Source organism: Neopelma chrysocephalum, unplaced genomic scaffold (assembly GCF_003984885.1).
Source record: "Neopelma chrysocephalum unplaced genomic scaffold, ASM398488v2 Primary Assembly neopelma1_71, whole genome shotgun sequence".
Classification (NCBI taxonomy): Eukaryota; Metazoa; Chordata; class Aves; order Passeriformes; family Pipridae; genus Neopelma; species Neopelma chrysocephalum.
Window position 1 is genome coordinate 9,941,710 of NW_020897731.1, and position 26,409 is coordinate 9,968,118.

Here is a 26,409-nt window from a genome sequence, read left to right on the forward strand (position 1 = left end):
GCCTTAATGATTCTATGATTCTTGTCACTCAATAGATGCAAGACCTTCACCTCAGGGCTGTTCTCAATCCACTCTCTGCCCAGCCCGTATTTTTGCTCGGGATTCCCTTGACCCAGGTGCAGTACCTTGCACTTGGACTTGTTGAACATCATGAGGTTCCCATGGGCCCACCTCTCAAGCCTGTCCAGGTCCCTTTGGATGGCCTCTCTGTCCTCCAGTGTGTCAATCACACCACACAGCTTGGTGTCATCAGAATACTTGCTGAGAGTGCACTCAATCCAACTCAGTCAATGAAAGTTGATTTCCCAAAGCTGGATGTCTGAATGTCCCCGGATAAGTTCTACTTTTAGATTTTTCATTCTTTTAGTATGTGAGCATGTACAATTTACAGTATTTCTCTCAGTCTCAGCTATTAATGAGTTTGTCAGAGGCATAATGAAATAAGACATATCTCAGCCTTGATCCTATAATTCTGTAGCAAGCATACCTGCCCACCCTTAAAAGAGAGATCCAGTCGAAACCATTGCTTCAGAGGAAGGCTGAAGCTAGTTTTCACTGCAAGGTCATCACCCCTCACGAGATGCATCTGAATATGCACATAACCTGACAGCAACAAGGGAAGAAAAAGGAAACAAACACCACAGAAACATTAACAGTAAGAATGGGTTTCCTAATGTATCATTCACAGTGATTCTGTCCTCTTCATCCTCTTCATCACCAACAGAAATCTGGGCACGCACCAAGCCATACATCAGCTCTCACAGAATCCCACAGACACACGCTCTACATTTCAGTTACACATCTCGGATGTTAATGCTCAGCCTCCCACGTGAAACCACAAAATGAAAGCCAACTGTCCGAGGGATAAACAGACTAAATATAAGGCAAACAGGGAGGCTCAAACATCAGAGAGCAGATGTGACTTCCAGTAAAAAGCAGAAAGGAACGGTAGACAATGGTGTCCACTCAACACTAACTGGGGGCATGTGAGTGCAATGATCAAGTACAACATGACTCTACCCTCCCCTATTCAGACCTGCAGAAGCTAGACTCATGGTCTGAGCTCTTAAGACCAGAACAGGCTATTATGCTAGTCTAGTCTAACACTGAGAACAAAACCGGCTGTAAAACTTCTCCAAGCAAATCTCATAATAAAGCTGATAACTTCCATTTTTGTTTGTTCTTCAAAGAAAAGCATCCAGTTTATAATGGATAAACTAATTATCTAGATTGGTTACAAGACAGAGAAAAATGAAAATAGCAAAAATAACAGAGAGGAAAAGATCAGTTGTGAAACTTGCAAAGAAGGGAGGAAAAACATATTACGAGAAAGCCAGGTATACACTTTTAAAACTCTGCATGCTTATTTCCTCTGTGAGCCTGCCAGCCAGCTCCCAGCTGTCTTCTGGCAGGAATAGTCCTCTACTGCAAGCATTGAGAGACTAAGATGGTCCTACTACCTCAACTTTTTTCTTGATCAAGGAAACAGACTGGGATTCTTGAACACTGAAATGCAGACAAGACATTGAATCATTTTGTCTTTTTCTGAGGCTACTTCAAATTATAAAAAAATTTCATGTAGTATGTGTATAGGAATTAAAAACAATTTAAAACAACACTTTAATAATAAGAACAAAGGTTGTTCATTGAGGTAAGACTGTTTAATCCCAGTGTGTGTTCCTGGCCTGTAAGATTTAGTCCATTCTCCTCACAAAGCAGCTATTTCCTGAAGTGAGCCATGAATAGATGCTGTGCAACTATTTCTCAGTTTTCCCCTATTAATTTAGTAGCTACTCTCCTATTGAGACACTATAGTCAAAAAGAAGCATTTTTCAAGGAATCAGTTTTACAAAATAGGTCTGATAACATATTTTTATAAATGTTATTCGTAGGCACAGATCTATAAAGATTGTATTAGACCCCTTCTGAAAGCCATTAATAATATCCCTTACCTTCCTCGTTTAGAAACACGGCAGGAGTACCATACATTTCTTTCGAATCAATAAAATAGATTATACCACACAGGTCCTTTTCACAGTGACGGAGCAGATATAGCCAGATGGAAACGGTGAACCTGCATGAGCAAAAGCAAACAAAAAATCCACTCCTGATGAAAACTCTCTCTCTATAGTTTGAAAAGCATGCATTTTACTTTAATTTAGCAAAACTTTCTCACTCTTGTAATCTTCAGAACAGAACACATCCTCTGCAGTGAAAACCTTCAGAACAACCACACTTAAGACTCTTGGACCTTTGATCTCCTTTTAACCGCAGACTTTTGTGGTAATGACAGAAAAGAGTGAGGAAGCATTATCTGAACCAACTCCAGAATACCAGGTCAGAGCTACTTCCAGATCCCACATCAACAAGGAACTGAAAACATAACAGAGACAACTTGGAGCCAACCTCCCACATGCAGGCTACACTACAAAATCTCCAGATGCATGGTCTTGTCATCTTGACTGTTGAAGCCAGTAAAAACTTTTGTGTCTTCTACACTAAAAGCAAACTGTGAAAATGTGCTTGGGAGTAGCAGCTAAAAATTAATCCAATCTCTGGATAGTACAGATAGCTATGAATAACTGTCACAGAGCTATCACAGGATAAATAAGGGTGGAGCCTCTGCAAACTATAGAGCAGTGCAAAAAAAAAACCAAAGACTTAATAAATGTCTGTACAAAGCTGGTTGAGGTACTAAAAGCTGAACTTGTACCACAATATCTAATTTTAAGGAGTTCCTCTGTGCCAGACAAAATCTGCCTTCATGCTTTTAACAGAAATGAGATCACTTATTTCTGTAACATTGCCATAGCAGTTAGGCCAATGCTGAATGCCTTTAAAAACTGTACCTCCGATGTACAACTCAGCAAAGCACTACAATTATTATCATATCTGATGAAATAGTTCACTTTCCTTAGTGACTTTTAGACGAAGATATTCAGCTTTTGCATTTCTTAATTAATTAATAAAGGTCATTATTTGTTTATAATACTTTACCATTGGGTCAGCTTGCATTGCTTCTCTCTTAAGAAACTGCTTAACACGAGTACTTTGTATGTTTTCCTAAACTAAAGCAATGTTGATTTGAAAGGCTAGCACCTATTCTCTTGCTTTAAACTAATACAAGGGTGATTAAGTTTTCCCTAACAGAAACTACACTTTAAATATCTAGTATCACCATTTCCACCAGAGATGGTACATGGGTGAGGTAGAAAGGTTTGTAAATCACAACCACTTGTATATTGATTGTTATGACCTATAGGCAAACACTGTGCTTCAGAAATACTGCTCATGCTCACATATCGCTTTTTACCTTCCATCTCCGCCAATATAGCAAACTCAAATGCCGCAGTCTCCATTTAATCCTTGATTGCCAGGCTGAGACCATATCTGTTCTGGACACATTTCCTGGGACAGAGTTTGGAACAACGCTGACTCATTTCACATCCCCCATTGCTGCAGAATGACGAATGGCATGAGTAGTCCCTTACAGTCCCAGCCTATCCTTGCTGCAGGCTGTCCACTGGTAGCCACCTCAAATGACAGTTGTCTATCTCCAGCTCCCTTTCTCTACAAATCCCTGACTGAACCCAAACAAGTAACTTCAGTTAGATTCATCTGCTTCTATTGACCTTTTGGTGCAGTGGGGAACCACTGCTCACATACAGAGAACTGAAGAAAACCTCTCTTCCTCTTCCTTGACAGAGCTACCTCAGACTGTCACGCAACCACAACACGTACTGGAGACATCACTTGAAGGAAAACACTGTGTGGATCAGGTAAAGAACTTCATAAATTCATGCCATGAATTCTCAACCAGAGCTTGAGCGCCTCAGTGCCAGAAGCAGAATGCAACTGTGTTGGTGAGCAAAGGGCAGCAGGCTGTCACCCATCCTGAAGAAACTAGGAGCTAAAAATTGCTCTGTAGTTATGGCTTCAGAGCTATAGCCTGAGGGCTAGTAATTTGCATGCAACCTGTGCTCTCTGGCAAGTCATCTTCGGCACTTATCCTGCGCTCACAGGCCAAATGCAAACCAGCAGGCAAGTTCCAGTTCCTGCAATCATTTCCTACTTCTGTAATAATGTTGTCAGGGTAAGAGCATCTGGTGGAAGAGAGGTATATTTATGTATGTCTTGTCCTCTAAAGTTGCAAAATATGACTAAAGAGTTGTGACAGTTTTGGGAAGGGGAAGAAGAGCAGAGCAAGATGATCTTTTAAGAGCAATTTCTCTCTAACTGGATAGTGTGCAGGGGTTAAGGATTTTTACTCCTGTCTAAGTAGAAGTAGTTTACACAGCGATGGTGGAAGGAAATAGAGTAAGGTCAAGCTGGAAGACTTATTTAGGCAGAGGATCCTATCACTAAGGGCTTGTCAGCTGCCCTTGCAAGAAACCTTACTCTGCTCTTGGTCTGCAAAAAATGTTATAAATGCAGATCTGTTTGTAATGCAGAAAAATCCCAGGCTAGCTAGTCCTGAGAAAGCAGCCTGATCATGACAGCTAACTCACCCTCCTAACTGTACCTAACCCACTCAGTTACACCCACTATTGGCTTCTCTTGCATAGCACTGCACTGACACCTACTCTAAGTACCTTTCTGAGGTTCAGCTCAATCCAGTCCAAAACTGAGATCACAAAGAACTGCTAACTAGATTACTTTTGCACCTTTTCTCAAATTACTAGGCAGTATTCCTTTAACTTGTGGTGTAGCCCAAGAGTTTAAGTATGTTCTATAGCCTTCAATAATAAAGTACAGCCCAGTTCAATTATTTCCCTATACTTACATGGGATAATCAATCTGATGTTGTCTGGCTGTCTCAAGTTCTCTATTTTCAAATTGTTCAAATTTCTTCACAATTCCTGTTTTTTCCCCACTGGAAGCATATATAAATTCAAGGATCTGGACCCCATCTGTAAAATACAATCTTTCTTAATCTGCCAGACAAAAAGCATTGATAACCAATTAATTAGCTCACACTCCTACAGTCAAACATTTAAATCACAGATTAAAACAGATTAAAAATTAATACAAACCCTCAATAAGTCCTTAAGCACAAATTCACTTGCTGTTATTAAATACATTACAGTCTTGGACCAAATAACCCATGGAAAGCGAAATGGAGTCCATTTCTAGCTGGTATTAGAAGCAGAGAAAGAATAGACTCATTTAAAACTAGACACTTAAAGAACCAGTTAGTAAGGAAGAAACCTTCATTTATCTCATTTGCTTAAATCTCATTTTATCTTCGATTATGTCTATGTGACATTACTCCACAGGTCTTGGACTTGCTCTCCATTTGCACCTCTCTATATTGCAGGTATGGATAGATACCAATTTTGTTCTTAACTGTATGGATAATCCTGTAATAAAACTGATAAAGCTGCCCCTCCTAAGAAACAGGAGAAAAATCTTCAAGGCCATGATATATCTACTATCAGATTGCTTAGAAAAACTCCAAAATCAACAAAAAAAACCCAAACAAAAGCCATCAACAAAACAACAAAATAAACCAAACCCTGAGGAATTTGTTACAAGCTTATTTTAAGAAACTAAATTGAATAAAATGTTATTTCCTCCTATTTTGTGTTATACTGATTTAGATTAGAATTAGATAATACATAAGATGTTTCGCAGTATTGTCAGGTATCATATGCTGTCTCCAGCAAGTATTTTAGAAAGCCTCTGAAGGAACCAACATCATTGCTTTCTTGTTCTTCTTCAGAGCATTTACAAGTCAGTGTAGTGAAAATAAGTGACACAAATACCATTGTGGGATTTTCTAGGAAGAACTATGTAGCAACAAATAACCTTTTTCCTTTTAGGTTCTGCTTTGAGTATGCATTGATGGCAAAAACAATTGTCAGCAGGTGTAAAGCTAGAGATAGGCAGGCAGAAAAAGAAGTCAGAACTCAAAAAAATCTAGAAAGCAGAGTTGTGAGCTTCAGTAGTCTATACGGCTGGCATGACACGATTTTTTATTTAAAACTATTACTTTTTCTTTTAAAATGCTTGTCCATAATGGTTTGCCAGGGAGGGAGGGAAGTGGTACTATGAAGTTTAGTGCACTATAAATGCTTTAAAATGTATTTCTGGTGTGAGGCCATCACCTTAAGCAGAAGTAGATTACCTGTGTGAGAATTATGTACGCATGAACTGCAGAACTGACTCTGAGATAATGCAGTAAGGGACTGAACAACTTTGAACACAAAGGAATGATGTCCACTGACATCAGTGGGTTTTGACTGAAGTTGCTTAAATACACTCAGAAAATAGAAGGCCATGCTGCTACAAATCTCCAGGCTTGCTATGATGAAACAAGCTGAAGGGCTTGATGGCTTCAGTCATTTGCAAGGGTAACCTCACAGTTATGAAGTTTATGTGTTCAACAATGTTTCCCAAGTAAACCATCCTAGGTAACATTTACTACTTACTACCGGTAGTCACTTTTTAACAGCTTATGTGTTATTTGTGTCCCACCAGTTTCCTTGGTAAAAAAAAGTGACATTACACCTACCACTTTCATGAGGGCACTGAGGTATCCTGTTTGCTCGGAGCATCCACAAATAGTCAGCACCCCACTGAAGACAAACTTTGTGATCCTTATATGGTCGTTCAAAAGGTGGAACTGCCTCTAAAAATGTGTAATTCTTGGCAACTGCAGCCTGGTAGTCTTCATTCTGTTCATCGTCATAGTTGCTAGCTGATTTGTGACTAATCCATGCATACAATATCACACTATGCACTATTATTGAGTTTCTGATGATATAATCATCTCTGTAAACCATGGTGCTCGGAAATTTCAAGTGTACTTGTCGTGTTCTGCTAACATAAAGGTTCTTCTCATCCTTCCATCTTCTTCTGTACACTGGTACGCCAGTCCTGAACTCAGAGGAAGCTACTGCTTCCAAATTGACAATACAAGGCTTAGAACATAAATACTGAACTGACACCTCAGAATTGTTAAGAACTTTCTTTTCTAAAATGTTTAAATGGATAAAGTCCACATAATCCATGTTTTTCTCAAACTGTGGAGTAATTGCTGTTGTCTGTAATGTCTCCTTTCCAAAGGACGGCACAAAATTCTGGAAAAAAACCCCAAAACACAAGCATGTTATCCAGAGAATCTAAGTTTACATGATTACTCATATACTCAGAGCAATAACAGAACATTGCACAAGCAGAAGGTTTATATACCATATTTTAACTCCAAAATACGAGGTTTCTTTCACACAGCAAGTAGACATGGATTACTGGAGAGCTACCATCAAGATTTTAATGGTAACAACTTCCCTACATCAAGTTCTCAAAGTTACACATGCCTCTACAAACAAACTGTATTTACAGGGTGTATCCTTCAGCCCTTACGCAAGTGGAATCCAGTCTAAGATAGCGACTTACACGTCATGCTATTTACACATGTTCCTAGGATCAGGCCTAAAGAGTGTACCCTAAAATGTACTGGTATATATTCATTCCATCATTGTTCACTAGTATTGCCACTTCTTGACATTTCTGTATCTTCTTAAAGAGTAGCTAATTTTACTACCTGTCATGCAGGTACTTGAAGGGCAGAATAACAACTAAGGCAGCTCTCAATGGTTTCCTGAGAATGAATTAATATTTATGAAGTGTTTAGGGGCTTATTTTTGAAGCGTTCCTATCCTGAAGATGGACTTGGAAATCTGAGCAGCAAGACCAGCAGGCTGCATTTGCTCAGCTTTTGCTCTCCACAGCTATGTACACTCTAATACACTTTGAGAGTGAGTGCTTGGACACACACCAGGATTATCCTCCATGCTGAAGTTCTTGTCTCTAAGACTTCAAACAGCTTCTTTTCTTTCTGCCCTGCAGTCGGCATCCGGCTTGATGCACTGCCAAGGATACTGGGGATTACTCAGCTCAGAAGGCCAGCCACCAGCATGGCACTTCTGCCAGGTCCCTTGGTCTGTCTAAAATATTCAGAATTGCCACTTAGAATTACCAAGGAAGCTGGTTGTCAAGATTGCTTAATATGAGATTTGTCTCGGGTAACTTTTAACTTTGTTAAGCTCAAACAAATCAAATTGAAATTTATCTTGGATACATAACTTGGATTGATAGTTTTTTCACTGTGATTTTCAAAATATTTAAAAGCTTTGGACTAGTAATTAGCACACTTCTAATCATAGAAATTCTGTGCTGTGCACCTGAAAGACAAGACTTTGCCCATGATCCAATATGGGGATCAGTAAAAGTCCCTAATGATAAACTATTTCGCTTTTTATTTCTTAAGAATATGTTGACACTCCTTGAGAGCGACATTGAAAAAATATCAAGTCAGTAAGACCTGGAAAAGTGTAAATACTAGGAAAAGTCAGAACTAGGTTTACCTATACTACTTCCTTGTTCCTACAGATGAGGATTTTGGATTTAACAATGTGATCAAATGCTGTTTTACCCCCAGTTCCCTGTCTTCTTAAAGGCATAAAGTAGCTCCAGGATTGCGAGTGGAATACAACTGCGCATAGAGCGGAGTTTTTACTTCAAAACCTTGAAGTAAAAAGACCCACTTTTTTTAGGGCAGACACTGGAAGACATAACTGAATGGGGGAACTTCTGGATGAGAAAGCTAGATACCATTGCTGGCAGACGGGTGATCTAGATCACTAGATTTATGTAGTGATCCAAGGTATTTCTGAACTTGTCACTTAAACCACTTTCCATAAGTGCAACCAAATGCTCTTTATCTTCTTGTGTCCAACAAGACACCTGAAGTGAGATGTGCAGCGATGTTCAACACTGATAACCACATGTAAGCACCAAGACATACATTGCGAACAAATAAAATGCTATAAAAATGCAAAACTCTCCACAATGTCAGTATCTAGACTTTCTACAATAAGTACTCTTGTCAGAGTGATAGCCTTCCTCTGTGCCTTATTTCCCACTCTATAGAATGCATATTGTAAAAACAATGTGTACAGAAGGGGCTAAAAAAGGAATATCCATAGGAGGTGGGTGTACATTGAAACATATGGATAACACACATGCACAAATACTGAGATAAAAGTTGATGAGAGAACCTTGTTTTTAATACTAATTTGAGTATCTTTCAGAGCTTGACTTGACAAAGATACTGTTCTTTTACATCGCCTACATAATTTTTCTTTGGTTATGGATACCTTTAAAAGCATTAAAAGCACATAGCAGCAACAACAAATAATCCTAAACCTCTTGTAGTTGATGGTTGTAATTCACATTTCTTGATCTTACAGTAAAGAGTACTTGTAAACAGCTTAATCCTTGTGATATGGGGGCTGTGTCATGAGGAAGATGGTAATATATTACGAAAGCAATGCCATGTGGTTATCACAAAATGTAAAAGTCTACCAGGTAGACACTACAAAGCATTGTGGTACCACTGTGTGCTTACCACACACACACACGTTTACTGTCAAAATACACAGAGCCAGCTCAGGTTTATCCAATACAGAGATATGGGAACTGGCTGCCAGCAAAGACAGCTTGGGTCTAGCACAGCTCACTAACAAAGATGCAGCAGTGTACAAATGTGTCCATCTGATTTTCAGTGAATGGCAGAAATTTTGTGGTGGGGATCCCAAGGCAGTAGGCTCTGCAACCCAAAGCCAGTTCCTTGTAGAACAATTTCCATGATGTTCCTAGAGCGCTTAAGCACATTGCACCATGACTGCTGATCCATAAGGTTAGCTTCAGCCCCTCTGGTCTTAGTGCCTTTCCCTTAGGGCCTATTCTGACAAATGACTCCCAAAGAGTTACTCAAGAGACTTTACTTTGTATTCTTTGGTCCCTGGGTATTATCTGAAGAATATGCTGCCAAAAGGCATGAAGCATATTCGGGTCTGCTGTTACACTCCCCTAACAAACCTTTCAGGAGGCTCATCCTGTAAAGAGCATGGTGCAAAGGACACTGAGCAACTCCACACCACTGGAGCTGTGGCAGAGACTGTAGACCATAAACTCCTAGACCACGGCTGAGTCTCTCTTACCAGTTGGTCACCTCTATACACTGCTCCCTGGTGCAATGCATAGTGTGCTCATCACCTAAATGTTCGTCCTGGGTGAGGAATCCTAGGATTTCCCTCCTTGCTATATCACACAAGGCAGAGTTAATTGTGTGTCACCTCTGACCACATCAAGCAAGGATGTAAAATTACATTAAACATTGAGTATGATTAGGAGACTTAAATATAAAAGTTTCCCAGCACACTAAAGAGTCCAGCTACACTGATTCAAAATGTTATCATGAACTAGGCAGAGTTCAACAAGACAGGCATAAACTCTTTGTTGCGTGGAGCAACTTAGTCACAAAAGCTGTAAAAGGTTTTTTCTTTACTTAAACCTTGCTGAATCTGAATGAATTAGTCCAAGTCGTCCCACCAGATCTTGGGATAAAAATCACTGTGGGAGGCAATCACAACAAGTGTTAGGAAACTGAACATCTTCAGTAGTGTAATAATACAGAAACGATCAAGAAAGCATTTTTTCACTCTTTGGAGTCAGATCTCAGCATGACCTTCCAAGAGTTCACCCCTACAGGGATTCCACATAACCCTATCAAACTGCACGTTTGCACAAGTCTGGAGATAGTCGCAGTCCTTCACCTGTGAACGCCTGACACGTCATGCTACATTTTAAGATGCGTGAAAAGACAAGACAAAAAGGGGTGTTGATCTGCTGCTCTCAATCAGCGCCAATATGGTAAAGGAATACAAAGACTTTAACCGGAGCTTGTGTTTAGCAGCATAAAATACAAAAAAGTAGCTCAGTACATGCCTCTAAAACGCGGCTGTTTCCGTAAGCCAGTGCAGCAGCATGCTCAGCCGTTCACCTGTAAGCAGATGTCAAACACATCCTCCTTTCCACACTAGAAATTTAATGTCACCCAGGACAGAAAGCTTTTTAACACCTGGATGTGACGACTCGGCATTCTCCAGCTGGATAAGGCAGGGGGCCCTGGGGGCCAGGCCAGGCGGCCCTGGGGGCCGAGCGCCCCGCGCACGCCGGACAGCGGCCCCGGCTCCCTCTGCGCGAACAACCCGCGGCCCCGCACGGCGCGGCCCCGCCGCGAGTCCCGCGCTGCGCCGGGCGCGGGGCAGGTGCGGGGCCGGCGGCACTCACCGTGAGGAGGAGGAGCAGCAGCGCAGGGGGGTGGCGGGGCTGGGTCGGGGGCTGCATGCTGCTGCCGCTGCCGTGCCCAGCGCGTTCGGGAGTGCGCGACCGGCCCGGCGACAAGGATGCGGCAGATCCGGCTTCCTGGAGGAGGGGCAGCCGCCCGGGCAGGGCAGGGCAGGGCAGGGCCCCGCGCCGCAGGTGCGGAGGGGCAGGACGGGCCCAGCCCCAGGGGTGCTGCGCGGCTCCCCGCTGCCTCCGCGCAGCTCCGTCCAGCAGACGCCGGGCGGTGTCCCGGGAGCGCCGTGCCCGGGTGGGACCCCACGCAGGGCCGCGCCTGCCCGCCCGCCCGCCCGCCCGGCGGCTCCGCGGCGGCCCCCGCGCTCCTCCCCTCCCTGGCGCCTCGGCGCTGCGCTGCCAGCGCGGCCGCGGCCCAGGGCAGCTCCGCGGTCCCGCCAGCGGGCGGGGAGGCTTTAGGGCGGGGCGGCGGGACCGGGGCTCATCGCTCCGGGCGGCCCGGGCCGCGGTGACAGCGCGGCGGGAGCGGCACCGGCACCATCCCCGCACTGCGCCCCTCCAGCCGCGCGGGGGCGCTGCCGCCGCCCCGGCCCCGCCCCGCCCCGCCCCGGCCTGTCTCGCGTATCCCGGAAGGGCCCCGGGCCGTGACCACCGGGCCATGGCGGGGCTGTCTCGCACCCTCTGCATCTTCGGCGCCTTCGCCGCCGTGGTGGGAGCCGCCTTCTACCCCATTTACTTCCGGCCTCTGCTGCTGCCGGAGGAGTACAGTGAGTCCTGCGCGGGGGGAGCGGGCCGGGCCCAGCCGCGGCTGGGGGAGTGCTGGGGCTGCCGCTCGGGGAGTGACTCCCGAGGGCTTTCTGCTCGCCTAGGATGTACCTAAAAACGAAATAATAACCATCGCAGTACTCTTATTTCAAGTTATTGGGCAGCGCGTGATTAAGAACACCCTTCAGCTCTTCTGTAGAGGATTGAGCTGCAGCTAAAGAAGCTGAGATCGGAGGGCTGGAGCACTTCTCCTACGAGGAAAGGCTGAGAGAGTTGGGATTGTTCAGCCTGGAGAAAAGAAGGCTCCGGGGAGACCTTATAGCAGCATTTCAACACTTGAAGAGGGCTTGTAAGAAAGATGGGGGCAGAGTTTTGAGTAGGGCCTGTTGCAGTAGGACAAGGGGTGATGGTTTTAAACTAGAAGAGAATAAATTCAGAGTAGATAAACGGAAGACGTTTTTTATTGTGAGGGTGGTGAAACACTGGAATAGGTTGCCAAAAGAGGTGGTAGTAAATGCCCCATCCCTGGAGACATTCAACGTCAGGTTGGACAGGGCTCTGAGCTACCTGATCTCGTTGAAGGTGCCCCTGAGCGTTGCAGGGAGGTTAAACCAGGTGATCTTTACAGGTCCCTTCCAATTCGAACTATACAATGATTCTATAAGCTGTTCGAGTTCTGTTCTCCAGCTGCAATTGAAAATCTAAATTAAAACGTGGTAACAGGTTTTTTACTGGTTGTGATGATTTGCTAGAGCTGATCTCGGTCTATGGAGTTTCTAAAACAGACTCCAGAGGAAAACCCCACTCTCCTGCCAGAAACACAGAAAACCTGCCAAAGCCCACAGCCCACTCGATCCAGGGAGCTCTCAAAGGCACCTGCAGGTCCAGGTGCAAAGCCTCAGCAGCTCCAGGCAGGCGCTCCATCCTGTGGGAGTGATGGGGTAGCACCTGTTACTCCTCAACTCATTTGAAATACCGCTCAAGGAAACGGGAAAGTTCTGGTGGAACCAGCCTTGCCTCCTTGCTTTAACTTTTATGAAACTAAGCAAGATGTTGGTGATAACTTGAAGATGCACGTGGTTAATCTGCCAAGACAACAGAAGATTCCTAGGAAGAAAAAAAAAAGGAAAAGGGTAACAAACTTATTGATCTTATTGGAGGGGCTTTGGCCTTGCATCAAAGCTGAAATAAAATTTAACTTGCAAACAAGTTTTTATTTAGGGAAGCTATGTCCTTAAAAAACCTTATTATTAATTCATTTTTGCTTATGCTATACTTTCCAAAAATATTATATTAGAAGTGTGGCGCGGCATTAAGGAAAGGACAGAACTAATGGACCACTTTCTCCTTTGCATTTGTGAATTACAGGAGCAGATGTTCCCTAATAGGTTAGGGATTTTTAAATCTCTGTTTAGGAAATAAAATGAGTGATGCACAGTTAGCAAGTGTGTAAACTTGCAATTTGATACCTGATGCTGAACTTTATTTATTGCATGCTGCTCAAACTCTCCTCTGATCTCATCTTTATTCATTTCCTATGTGCTTTTCTTGATGGTCATTGCTGCAATATGAGAGAGTCACATGCATTCATTGTCATAATGCTTTAGGCAAGAACGTGGAATTTTGCTGTTGTGACACTTGAGTGGAAGTATTTAATCTTTGGGGTACAAAGGATTTTTCAGAGTACAGTCTGGTGAGCTGTATGACAAGTTCTATAGAAGGTCCCACCCTCTATTGGCTTGATCTGTGGGTGAATACTCAATATCTCTGTGTTTTGGCATGCTGGGTCCCAAAAGTTGGACATTTTCCTTAGCATCACATGGTAATCCTGCAAAAGGCAAGAATGGATTTTAGTTATCTGGAGTGACATTCAACTATGTAAACATGAAATGCTGTTTTTTCTTTCCTCAATCTTGTTTTTCTTGTGTATCTTCCAAATTCTACACAAAGGAGGTACATTAATGTTCAGGAAGAAGACTTTTCTGCACAGCTCTCACACATCTTTGGAGTTGTTCCTAGCCATTTAACAGATGAAATGGAAAGTACTTGGAAAAACTGCATGTAATCAAATTGTTACTATGAACCTTAAATTGTGCACAAAGGAGTTTGACCTAATTTCATACAGAAATGTTATGATTTTGTAGGTTTTTACCACCTCATTTTGTGGCCTTGATGTTTCTAATATTTTCCTGTCTGTATCTAGCTTTAAGAAAGACTTTTTTCTCATATGAAACATGTAGTTTAGTGGCAATGATGAAACTTTGAGGCCTTGAGCACAGACCATTTCCTTGTGAATTCATTAAAATAGTGGTTTGACTGCTGCTGCTTGTGGCATTTTCACAGGTTTTGTGATTATCTGAATTGTGAGACTTGGCTCCTTCCCCACCCTGTGAGGTGGCTGCCCCTGTCATCAAGACTGGGTCTTCCTAGTTATCCTTTTTCTGGCTTACCTGTTTTCCAAGTTGTTTACAGGCCCCACACCAGTCTCTCTATTGAGGGTTTCATGTCTTATGTCTGTATTTCTCATCTATTACTTCTTTGCACTGGTTTTCTTGCCCGACCAGTTGACAACTCTTTCTGTTCGACCCGAGTGTGTTCCTGGACCTCTCAGATTCCTGTTTTGGTCCCTGCCTCTCTTCTGATCTTAGCTTCCACTTAAATATCTTTCTCCTCTGTGTCCTACAGTAAGTCTCATTCCTTGCCCATATCTGTTCTGTTCTTCCTGTCTGGGTTTTATATAATTTCCTTTGAAATTAGGCAGTTCCTTTTTTCTGCTAAAAAGGATGGAATGGAATTACCATCTCAGTGAACAGAGTTGGAGAAGCTGGATCTGCTTCTAGTGCCTGACCCCTTGCAAGGAGAATCAATTACTGTGATATTCCTGCTAGTCTCTAGTAGCATTAGGCTTGTACCTAGACAGCCTGATAATACATAGTGCCAGTGCATTCCCAGTGGGATAGGATGAAAAATTTCAGTTTTAAGATGAGCTTAGTTCTGAGCTTCCTCTGAGAATGTGCACCCTACAATTTTTTAAAGGCTTCAGAAGTTCAGTGGTATGGGCAAAAGGCTAATCCAGCTGAGCTTTGATTTACTGCTTCAGATTACCACAGTGGTGAAGAGCTTAACTGGAAGTGAAAGAAAAGGAGGGACATTTAATAAGGGAAAATAGTATAGTTTTCTCCATTTCTCTTCTTGGAAATGGTTTAATCTTTCAAAAAAAAAAAGAAAAGCCCGAGACAGGTCCCATGTATGGAAAAATATCCCTCTGATACTGAAATTCACAAAGTTTACAAGCAGTAATTTCATAGGTGCTGTCATGAAATCTACTTGAAAGATCTTTCAGGACCTGAAAAAGGTCATTCTGGAAAGAAAAAAATATTTTGAATAATTTCATGTTGAGCATATGAATGATAGGTTCTAAAATTACTAGTCATTCCTGAAGTGTTTGGATCGTGGCAGGTGTTTTGGCATTTTTTATTTAACAGTAGTCATTGTTTTAAGATGATTATCTTATTGTTTGTAGTCTTTCAAAACAGACTAGCTGTTAGTTTCTCAGTGAAGTGGGAATACTACATTTGCATTGTGTAGGTGGACACTCAGCAGAATTTTACTGTGTAGCATCTAATTAATAAAATTTTCAAGATTCTTTTATTGGGTGCAATCAAGATATCTGGTATTTTCTTTTTTTTAGTAGTGTCCTTTCTGTTCTGTTTTCCAGAGAAAGAACAATCAATAAACCGAGCTGGTATTGTTCAAGAGGATATTCAGCCTGCAGGTATACTTGATTCATGTGTTTACATTTATTGTTTTAAAGACCCTCTTGAAGTGAGTCCTGAATATTTATATCGATTTAAGTAATACAGTGAAGAATACCTTCAGAGAAAAACTATATAATAAACTTGCCATGAAATTATTTTTTCAGGCTAATTCTTCACTGGAAAATTATAGTTCTAATGAAACTTGTTTTAAGTTGACGTAACTGGCCAAATAAGTTGCAGAATTTCTGTTATCTTCACACTTTCTTAAATAGATGCCCGTTTCCGCTTCTGAACAAGCTCAGAGCAAACCAGAACCATGGGTGGCCTGAGCTGCAGCTGTAAAGAACAGTATTGCACCCTAGTTTTGTGGAATGCTGCTTTACAACTCAGCTGAAACACAGTTTATGAGCACTTTGGCAGTGCCTTCCAGCCTCATGGATGGACAGGCCATGCAGAAATCCACTACGCATAATGGAAAATTTGGAATGCCATGGTAATAGCTTTTTGATCTCTGCTGTTGCCAGTGGAAGGTGTAGAAAAGCATACGAGGGAGATAAAATTCAAGTAGGCAGACTATCCTTGATAGTTCATTGCTTCATAATGGTAAATGGAAGGGCCATTCATTATGCAAGGTTGGCATTTCTCCATTAAAGATGTGAGAGTGCTTGTCTTGATGAAACAGAGTATGTTAAAGGATAATTTATTCCTATTTTTGAAAAAGCCTAACACCAGCAGCAGGGGAAAATCAAATAGGATTAAAGCCATGTCCTTGTTACACATATCAGTTAAATCATTAGTGCAGGACTTACTTTCCAGGGAAGTGGTGAAATGCTGAAGAGTAGTTGGAAGAGTATTGTGAAATAGAAGTCTGGTAAACCTGTCTATTTTACTAAGCATTCAAGTGCACTGGACTGGCTCATTTATCCAAGATGCAAGTACTTGTTGAGGAGTTCTCAGTACAACTGTTTCATCTAAATTTAGCTGCTGATGAGAAGTTATGAGATCCATTAGTGGAAAATTAAATCTAGAAAAATTTAAGTGCAAGGTGCAATTTTAGATGATTGATCCAGCAGTATTAGAATACTTTACCTATGAGTGTGACAGATTTTTCCATTATCTGAAGCTTAAGATCAAGATGAGGTTGTCTTTTACATATTTTTGCAAGCTTAAGCAGAGTTGTGAGTTAAGTGCAGAAATTGTTGGATTCTTTTATTGTTTAATACACATGGGTGGAATATTTTTTTTCTCTCCAATTGTCTAATTATGAACTGCTGATTGATTTGTAGGGTTAAAAGTGTGGTCTGATCCATTTGGAAGAAAGTAATGTTGGCGGCTGTGCATATTACAGAACTGAAGATGGACATCTTCAGCTGTTTCTTCTTTCACTGAAGTATATCTTTGGGTGTCGCTGGAGAAGAATTCTGAATATGCTGTGTGGGCACGTGAGGAGCAACAAAGGCTACTGGTTGGAATCCCAAGAGATAAAAACATGCTAGTTTTGACAGAGGATGCTGGAGCATAGCTCACAGACTCTTAGAGAGCTGAACGATTATTGAGTATAGAAGTGAAATATTTATTTCCTTGAGAAAAGGGAAAGGATTTTTTTAAAATCTGTAGACACTTTTAGAATAAATTATGAATAGAGTAAATCATGCTGCAGTTTCCTCCCTAGTTTGAGATTTACTTTCTGTGGTTTTACTTTGAAAGCATGGTAAAAGTATATAATGGGAGAGATCAGTGCAGAAAATGCAACATGGTTAGTGTAAATTTGTACATTAAAATTTTTAAACCAATGAGTACTTTTTTTATTTTTTTTGCAAGTGGGTGTGGGAGGTACCTTGGCCACCTGGCAGGTGTCCCTCTGGACATTCTTCTTGCCCCTGCTCCTGAAAAGGACAGGGGGAGTAAACAGGATGACAAAAGTCGTGAGACCTGATAAACACAAGGACATTGCTTACCAGTTACTTTTGCAGGCAAAACATACTCAACTTGGAGGAAATTAATGTAGTTTATTGCCAATTAAAATAGATTTGGATAGTGAGAAACAAAAATTAAACCAACATCTTCCACTGCCTCCCTTTTTCCAGGATCAACTTCACTTCTGATTCCTGTTTCCTCTTCTGAATCTTCTGAGTGGTGGATGGGGGAGTCAGTTCTTAACAATTCTTCTACTCCTTACTCCTCCCCTTTTTCTCCACCTCCTGTGTGGACTTTTCATGAGCTGAAATTCCTCCAGGAAATACCCAGCTGCTGTGGTGTGGATATCTCCTCCAACATTGTCTTCCCCATGGGCTGCAAGGGTCTAATTTCTCCAGTGCCTAGAGCACCTCCTCCCCTGCACTCTTTTCTGATTCTGGTGTTCACCTGCTATTCCTCACTTATTTCCCCTCATTCCTCTGCTTGTCAGATATTTTCAAAAAGGGACTGCTCGCTTGGCTGCTGGGCTTAGGCTGTGTCTTGCAGTGTGGGACCTCTGGCAGATCCAGCTGGAACTGGCTGTGGCCAGCAAGGGGCAATTCCTGTAGCCCACCTCCCATGCTGCTGAAGTCTGGACCGGTACACCTGATACAGGTGTACTAAATGTTGGCGTTGAAAAGCAGATACTTTAAAGAATCTTTTTTTAAAAGGACTTTTTCATAGTGAGTATAATGCTCATTAGAAGAAGTGAGTAAAGGATTGCCTTTATTTAAAATCTTCACCCAAATTGGATGTCTGTCTAATAATAGGTTCTGAATAAACTATGTGTTTTCAGATTTCAGAAAGAAATAGTCTATAAGCTATATAACCTATATATGGGCACTGGAACAGGCTACCCAGGGAAGTGGTCACAACACCAAACCTGACAGAGTTCAGGAAGCATTTGGATGATACTCTCAGGCACATGGTGTGACTCTTCAGGTGTCCTGTGCTGGACCAGGAGTTGGACTCAGTGATCCTGGTGGGTCCATCCCAACTCAGGATATTCTATGATTCTGTGGTTACAGAATAACAGAACAAATATTGTTCTTGAGTACAGGTCAGGTAGCATGTGCGTTTAGCTTGAATATGCCATTTTTTTCTGAATTAATTTTAGCACTTCATTATGATACACAGCATTTTAAAGACCATTGCAGGATCCTATATGTTTTGAAGAATGTATGCACAGTGAGTGTTATTTCTAAAGTTAGCAGATACTAGTTTGTAATTTTTTTTTGGACACCACAGTTTTATTGGGACAACAGATGAGCAACTCAATATTTACAGCATTCATTCCCAAGCTGCCATTCTGTTACTTGCTATTTCATTTCTACATGTCCTTGTCATTACCCTCCCACTCAGACAAACCTTTCTTGCTCTGAGTTTATGTTTTTATTTAGTCTTCTATTATCACTAAGCATTAGGATATTTTGAGTTTGCTTGCTGGGAGAATGTGGCCACATTTGATTCCTTTGAGTTCCTAGGTGATTTTGCATGATGGTTGGAGCCAGAGTGAGTGCACACATTCACTGAAGGAATCATAGATTGGTTTGGGTTGGAAGGCACCTTAAAGATCATCTAGTTCCAACCCCCCTGCTATTAGCTGGGACACCTTCTACTAGACCAGGTTGCTCGAAGCCCCATCCAACTTGGTATTAACACTCAGTTGCAGCAAAGTTGTTTAATCCAAAATATATCCTAATGAAAATAAAGCATTGCTTAAATGCACATACTCCATCTGTAACCAATGAGCTGCAAAATGAAGAGTTTTAGGAGACTGTGGGAATTGTTCAATAATGCTGCATCTGTCACTTGGTGACACAAATGCTTAAAAAACATACATCGTGCTAGTGTGGAACAGTTACTAAATCACTCAGGATAAGAGACGTGACAGAGGATCTGAAATTACTTACGAGTTACGAGATAAGACAGTCTCTGCTACTCATTTATTTTGTGAGTCTGTATCTTGCCTAGAAAAATGTTAGATGGTTTCAGAACAATGGCTGTTGGAGACAGGTGCTGAGCCTTTTGTCTTCACGTTACTTAAATGTTGCAAAACATTTGAGTAGCTGAAGTCCTTTATTTAGCATTTATAGAACTGTACATGTCTGTTGGTCGTGATCTCTAGTTCATTCTGGTCCAGAAAAACTTGGTAAGTTTTGTAATTGCCTGTACAGAATTTACAGCAGTTCATATCTGTTGAGTAATAATAATGGCCAGTCTTCGTGAACGAAGATTTGGGGAAAGGTCTTTTTACCTTTCCAGCCTGCGCAATGGATTTTTTAGGTGAGACACAGCCTGCGCTGAACTGAGCCCACCCTTTAATCCTAAGGTTCATCTGCCGGGGCCAAGCAAGCTTGGACAACGGCAGTGAGGTCCTCAGGACGTAGGTTTGTTTAGAGTGACCTTCTCATAGATGGATGGCCTTACAGGGCTAACAGGCTCCATCTGCCCGGGGGACTGGCTGGGATTCGAACCTGGGTTGCAGAGGTGGGAGTCCTGCATGCTAACCACTAGGCCACCAGGGGTCCCCATCTGTTGAGTACTACTGAAGTGAATCTAAACTCTGAAAATGGTGCACGTTGGTTTTAATGATCATCATTTCCCACTCACTGTGTTCCACCTAATAAAGCGGGCTGATTGGCCATGGCTTTAAAGTGTTAGGATAGTGAAAATCCTTTTCAAAGCTTTGATACTCTGTCTGGATAAAGCTGTTAAGTCAACAAGAAATGTACTGCAATAATTGTCCAGAATTTACACTGAAATTTTCTGATTGCTCTGGCATTTGCCAGACTTTAGACCCAATTCTCATGTGGTAAGTCCTAGTCCTGCAGCTGGCTTTGAGACGATGCTGGACACAAGCCTCTCCTTCTCCCAGCTACCCAGTGCCAGGGGAAGTTCAGTACAGAGAATTGTGCTCTCTTGCTCTGGAAGAAAGAATTTTTTGCTACTTCTGTAACCTTCAACAATTATTATTTTTAAACACAATCACACAATGATGTTAGGTGTATTTATAATTATACATAATTTTATGTAATTATTAGTAAGTGGGAGGGGCTAGGCCTGCCTTTTGCAGAGGAACTAGGTTTGCTAATTTTGATCAACCTGTTCTGATTTTTCTGATAGAAAGGTTGGGACAAAACATTTGATAAAAATGCCTTCTTAGAATATTTTTAAAGCATAATATGTAATATGAATGCATTTTGCTTACTTATTCTAGCTGGATCATGAACAACAAATATAAGTTCAGCCTTTGAAGGACTGAAGAAAAGTTTTAAACAGTGCTTTGACATCTGAACAGAAACTGGTTTTACTAAATTTAGGCCTGCTGTTGTATGCTGATGTTTTGAAATTATTAAAACTTGTTCCATGAAGAGAAAATCTGGCATTTTGGTCTCAACACACCTTAGTTATGAAGCCTTATAGACTGTTAATGGTGTAATGAAACCCTCAAGTACAAACACTTCAGAAGGAGTAAATACAGCAAAAGATACTGACAAATTGCCAGATTATACACGAGCACGAAGGAATAATCTCAATAAATAAGTATAATATTCAGCAAGAAAAATCTCATGGGATTTTGACAAATCCCATGGGATTGTGAAAAATCAAATGAGTTTTTCTTGCTGAATACTGTACTTATTAATTTATTGAGATTATTCCAAATGATGAGAGCAGATTTTTTTATCAGTAATACTCAAAGCACATGAAATAGCCTCCAGTTATCATCATAAATCGTATGCCCTTCTGCGAAAAATAGTCCAGAAAAAGAAGCGATTCTTGTGATTTGCTGTTTGCTAAACCAAAATGAAGTATTTTCACTTTTTGCAGTCTAGCAATAATTAACTACTCATTTTCTCAGTACTGTGTACCCTCCTACTGACCTTCATGCTAACATGCAGACACAGCAGTAAATGAAAAGCTGTATTGGCTTTTTCAACATAAAAAGTATGTTTGCTAGTGAAAGGAAATTATTTTCCAGCTTCTGAGAAAGCACTGCAGAATATACACTGTTTCTATGTGCACAATGTATAACAGGAGAGAGCAAAAAACAAAGTTCAGGTCAAAGCATAGTACCCAAGATCCGAGGTCTGTTTGTGCTTAGTGCAGACTGTGTGGGCCTTGCAAGAAAAATGGTGCAGTGTTTAAGACACTGTCTTGAAAATTAGGACTTGTATTCAGTTCCATATTCCACCACGCTTTTGTCTGGCAGCAGGTAAGTAATTTAGCCTTTGAGCTTCAGTTCCATCTGGAAAATAGCCATGATAGTACTCCCCTTCTTTGCAGTGCATATATTGAAGGTAAATACAGGAGTGTGGGTTTTTTTGATCCTCTAGAAAAAGTTTTTGCTTCTTGCCTGGGAAGTTTTATTCATGGTTGGGAAAAATTGGTCTGGATTTGTGTGGGAATCAGATATTTTGGTTCCAAGAACTTAAAATGTTTTGAAGAATCTTTTCCAAAAGAAAACAACTACTGAAATTTCCCAGCAGTTTATACTGCTGAAATATTGTGTTCTGAGTATGGAAATTTTGTATCCTGGGAGTCAAACAGAAAACTCACCTGCTTTTCACAATACTAATGTTGTTTTAGAAGATCTCCAAAATTGAGTATAAACTTCTACATGTAAGTTGAAATTCAACCCAACATGAATGTTACTACAGCTATACAAAAAAGCAGAAAATTGATCAGCTTTTATTGCTGGACCAGGTGCCTCAGCAATTTCCATTATTTAGACTTACTGTTTCCCTTATCTTCTGTAACAATGGGTCCTCCCTTCTGAGCTTGGCATACCAAAAAAATAACTGAAAACCTTCTTTGAGAGCTACAGGTACTGAGCATGAGAGGCTAGGGGGCAGTTAAAGGAAGTGAGGAAGAATGTTCTTCCTATGGTGCTGGAGAAACACTTGGAGGTAGAATGCTGGATATGAGGAGGAGACAGGGCATACTGGTCAGTTGAATGGGAGCATGAGGGACATAGCACATAATTCCACTGGATTGCAGCCTTCATAGGCTCTGCTGCTCGCAGAGCAAATTAGGATACCTCTTTCCCTCTTTTCAGTTTCCTCCCCAGCAGATTGGAGGTTACCCTTTCTAAAGAAAGTTCCTAGGCAAGACAAAGGTTACCATGAGCAGAGAGACATAAGGAGGAATTATGTACCTGTCCTTTTCTCTAGCCTAACTTGAGAGGCCAGATATCACAGAATAGCTTGTATTGGAAGGGACCTCATGCTGAAAAGTAACTGTCAGGCCCCAGGTCACAGATAAAGGTGTCTCCTTTGCTATCAACTTCTTCCCATAATTCAGAAAGGTGAGTATCAGCAATACCAGTCAGGGTAGGGGAGGAAGGAATTCCTGTTGCTTCAGCAGAAATTCCTGTAGGAGGAGTTCTCAGCAACCCATTCACTCCCACAGCTGAATGGCTCAGGCACAGTTTAGGAATGTATTCCACTGTGAATGAAGAGAAACCACTGTGGATATTAACCAGAAGTATTTGCTCCCCTGTCTATTACATATGACTTCTGGGGTGCCTGCAATTGTAGCAGGCCAGCATTAGATCCATAACTCCTCCCATCTACAGATATGAGGAAGGTTCATAGAAGAACCGGAACTTGTGCCATTTCTGGCTGAACAGCAACATTAGGAGTCCTCTGAAGCCTGGAAAGCAGGTAATCTTAGTAAAAGAATCTTCTCTCTCTGCTTGTAGCTTCTGCTGAAATCTCTATTACTCTGGTTCTTCTTGTGGTCATCCTGTGAGTGGCTAACAGGGGCTTGCTGGATGTTCCATATAACAAAGAATTTCTCATAGTTCAGGCCACAGTCCCATGTCCCATGTAAGAACCTTTGGGTATTTCTTCTCCCTGCATTTTCTGTATGTTTTTAACATCACTTGTGTGATTTTTTTAGCCTCTGCTGCTCTCCTGTCACTCTCTGCCTCTGGATCAAAGCAACAATGCCAGCAGCACCCCTAAAGGAAGCAGCTTGTAAGGAACTGTGAGGATATGAGGAAGGCATTCCCATACATGAAGTCTGCCAATCCTACTAATATGTCTCAGAATTTCTGCTGGTTGCTTTCAGCTGACAAGCTTTTGGTTCATTGGAAAAACTCTTGTTATTATTCCTTATTGCATTTAGCAGTTAAATTTTGTCCCATAGCTACTGTTCCAGCTATTCTTTTGCTCTGACATTGCCTCCCAAGTTGTTTAATCAGAACATTTAATTAGTATACTGCAATTTTTGTGCCAAACAATTGTGTTAAATTTGTCCTGGGACAGTTCTTTGAGGAATGCCACCAGTAAAATCCCTCCAGGCCAATGACTTCCCATTTGTCATTTCCGCTTTAGCTACTTCCATGCTTGGCTTACAGTTCTTGCAGCTACTAATTGTTTCCCATGTGACATCATTCCAAATGCTTTGCTAAAGTCCAGAGAGAATATATCCCCTGAATTTTTGTCATGTTGACAAGCTGGTTCCCTGATTAGGTAGCACGATTAATACTATGGGAATGAATACTTTGGGGATTTTAATTTCTGTCCCCACTTTTCATTATGTCACAGTTTGCCGTGATTCTTCTGTGCTTTTCTGGAAAGAAGGACAGGTAGGCAGGTGTTTTCCAAAGAAGTGCCTGGACATTCTCATACTCCGTCTGTCTGGATAAATCATGATGCATATGAAAGACTGACTGTTAGAAGTACCTAAGTGTTGTGAGAGTGACCTGCCTCTCCAGCCCAGGTGGAAAGGAGAGATGTTTGCTGCTATCAGTTTCTTTCAAAAGCTCAGAAGTTCATATTCATCCTGTCTTTTGTCATTGATTATTGACTCAAAAGAACTAGTCTGGGCAAATAGAAAATTGTCATAAACAGTACGAGAACAAAAGGCTGTTTTTATTTAGTCAGAAAAAACATTACTCATCAAACTTGGAGAAGAGGAAAGGCAATGAGCAAGCCCAATTGACAAAATGTGATTAAATGAATTGTCACATACGCATTCACTAGCAAAATTATTTAGGGGGATGTGAAAGAATTTACACCTGATTCTGGTTTCCACAGGTCATTGGTTGCCTATTGCTTAGAAAGGCTCCTGACAAGGCAGGCATGACAGCCAGATAATGACTGCTTTGAAGAACATAAGTTTCCCTTTGCCTCAGTCGTTAAGAATCACAGGTAAAGGTAAAAATACACTATTTCAATTGTGCCAATGGTTTTAGTCAAACAATACTGATAGCCCTTTGTGATTCATTTGTGAACTGCTGCATCCTTTGGGAACTACTTGGATTATGATCTGTATGCTCTGTTGGATCCTAGAAATTCTAAACCTGTCTTATTTTATCCCATTTCATTCCCTATTTACAATCAGTCACTTTGCCCCACCCTTTTTCGGTAATCTTTCCATGATGGCATGGTCTAGCTAAAGTTCTGATCATCTCTAAGTCTCAGAAGAGCGAAAGATACTTTGTTCGTGTTACTTTCTCTCTTCCAAGATAAAATGAGTCGCAAGTGTGCACAACTGTCTGTTGAAACTATCATGAATCTTCACAACCAAGTTCTAATTCTAGCCCTAAATCTATGGAAGGTTTCTCATCTGGATTATTTTTGCTATCTATATTTGCAGGCAGACAGCTCCAGTACCAGGAGTGTCCATATTAACTGTTCTGCTGGTAGTACAGAAGTGCATAAAAACAAATTCAGTTTCATTCCAAAGAAACATTTAGGACTGCCTTGTTTAGGAACATGGCTCTTGGGGAAAATGTCTACCAAAAATATGAGGGTCTTACCACTTAATTCTTTCAGAATTCAGCAATTTTGTCTCCTCTTCAGGTTTTAAGGTAAATCCAGGGAAATATTGTAGTTCCTACTTACAGTATAGTGATCTTCTTCACTCATGGTCTATCTGTCCTGAAATAGATCCCAAGCAGGGTTTTCATATCTCAACTATCTGAAAATAACTTCTGACATTTTCAAGACTGCATTCTGGGTGAATAGCCACCTTTGTGTATGAAACAGCTTGTGAAATCGTACCTCTACTATATACAAAAGGAATTATAATGTTCATGTCTGCTTTGCTAATGTTACCTGGATGGGAATAGAAATTGTACCCTCTGTTCTCTAGTGCTAGTTAATGTGTCGACTATTTTGTTACCATTACACTTCTCTTTCAGAAACATGGCAGGGGACAGCTCTTGAAATTATCTGCATTTTCTAAGTGTATTCTTTACAGTCAACTTCATATGAGTATTTCTGTGTTGAATGCTAGTTGTTATGTTGAAAGTCTTTCTCATAATTCTAATGCTTTTACCATCTTGTATCATTGTAGAAGACATCACAGTGATACTTTATATAAAATAAGGAAGGGCCCTATCCACTTATATTTCCAGATACTGGGCATCTGGGGAATTATTATGTTTAGTACAATATTGCTCTGTATCTTTGGTGTTGTAGAAAGTAACAGGAAAATTTTGAAGAGGAACTATGCATAGGAAAAGATATCCTTGCCCTAAAGAAAGTGAAAGTGTAATGCCACAAGTCTGCTCTGAGTGTTAAGCATCTGTTCACTGTTTTTCCACTGTGCTTGCATTTCATTGATCACAAGGGTCATCAAGAATCTTTGCCAGGATGATGTTAATTCTACCTGAACCCCTAATCCCAAATATGAGGTAGAAGCAGTTTTTCCATTTTTCTTTCAGCTATGTACTGTCTCTAAAGCAGTGGTATCACAAAATCACAGACTATATACTGGAAATGACACTTGGAGGTCATCTAGTCCAGTTCTCTGCTGGAAGCAGGGC

General features: G+C 41.2%; 3 protein-coding genes across 5 annotated transcripts in view; 2 read left to right on the plus strand and 1 right to left on the minus strand.

Moving 5' to 3' along the window:
* The window catches only part of SEL1L3 (SEL1L family member 3), a 34,388-nt gene extending 23,082 nt beyond the window's left edge, over positions 1 to 11,306 (minus strand). The window contains exons 1-5 of the mRNA XM_027686576.1: positions 11,140 to 11,306; positions 6,515 to 7,082; positions 4,784 to 4,910; positions 1,953 to 2,074; positions 488 to 603 (exon numbers count right to left, since the gene is read on the minus strand). Coding sequence (XP_027542377.1) covers positions 488 to 603; positions 1,953 to 2,074; positions 4,784 to 4,910; positions 6,515 to 7,082; positions 11,140 to 11,196 — 990 coding nt within the window. The 5' untranslated portion in view covers positions 11,197 to 11,306. The remainder of the gene's footprint in view (positions 1 to 487; positions 604 to 1,952; positions 2,075 to 4,783; positions 4,911 to 6,514; positions 7,083 to 11,139) is intronic.
* A 410-nt stretch (positions 11,307 to 11,716) lies between these two features.
* Positions 11,717 to 17,464, plus strand: SMIM20 (small integral membrane protein 20). Its single transcript, XM_027686588.1, has 3 exons — positions 11,717 to 11,915; positions 15,632 to 15,688; positions 16,958 to 17,464. Exons 1-3 carry the CDS (start codon positions 11,807 to 11,809, stop codon positions 16,993 to 16,995), a joined length of 204 nt encoding a protein of 67 aa, XP_027542389.1. The 5' UTR covers positions 11,717 to 11,806; the 3' UTR covers positions 16,996 to 17,464.
* A 4,223-nt stretch (positions 17,465 to 21,687) lies between these two features.
* Positions 21,688 to 26,409, plus strand: part of RBPJ (recombination signal binding protein for immunoglobulin kappa J region) — a 160,471-nt gene continuing 155,749 nt past the window's right edge. For all 3 annotated transcript variants that reach the window (XR_003534784.1, XM_027686584.1, XM_027686586.1), the window contains exon 1: positions 21,688 to 21,843. The gene's annotated coding sequence lies outside the window, so the exon portion shown is untranslated. The remainder of the gene's footprint in view (positions 21,844 to 26,409) is intronic.

Excerpts from the sequence above, each read along its gene's own strand:
- SMIM20 (XM_027686588.1), top strand. The coding sequence starts at position 11,807 with ATGGCGGGGCTGTCTCGCACCCTCTGCATCTTCGGCGCCTTCGCCGCC. Across the intron at positions 11,916-15,631 it reads GCTGCTGCCGGAGGAGTACA|AGAAAGAACAATCAATAAAC; the intron begins GTGAGTCCTGCG and ends TCTGTTTTCCAG. Across the intron at positions 15,689-16,957 it reads AGAGGATATTCAGCCTGCAG|GGTTAAAAGTGTGGTCTGAT; the intron begins GTATACTTGATT and ends ATTGATTTGTAG.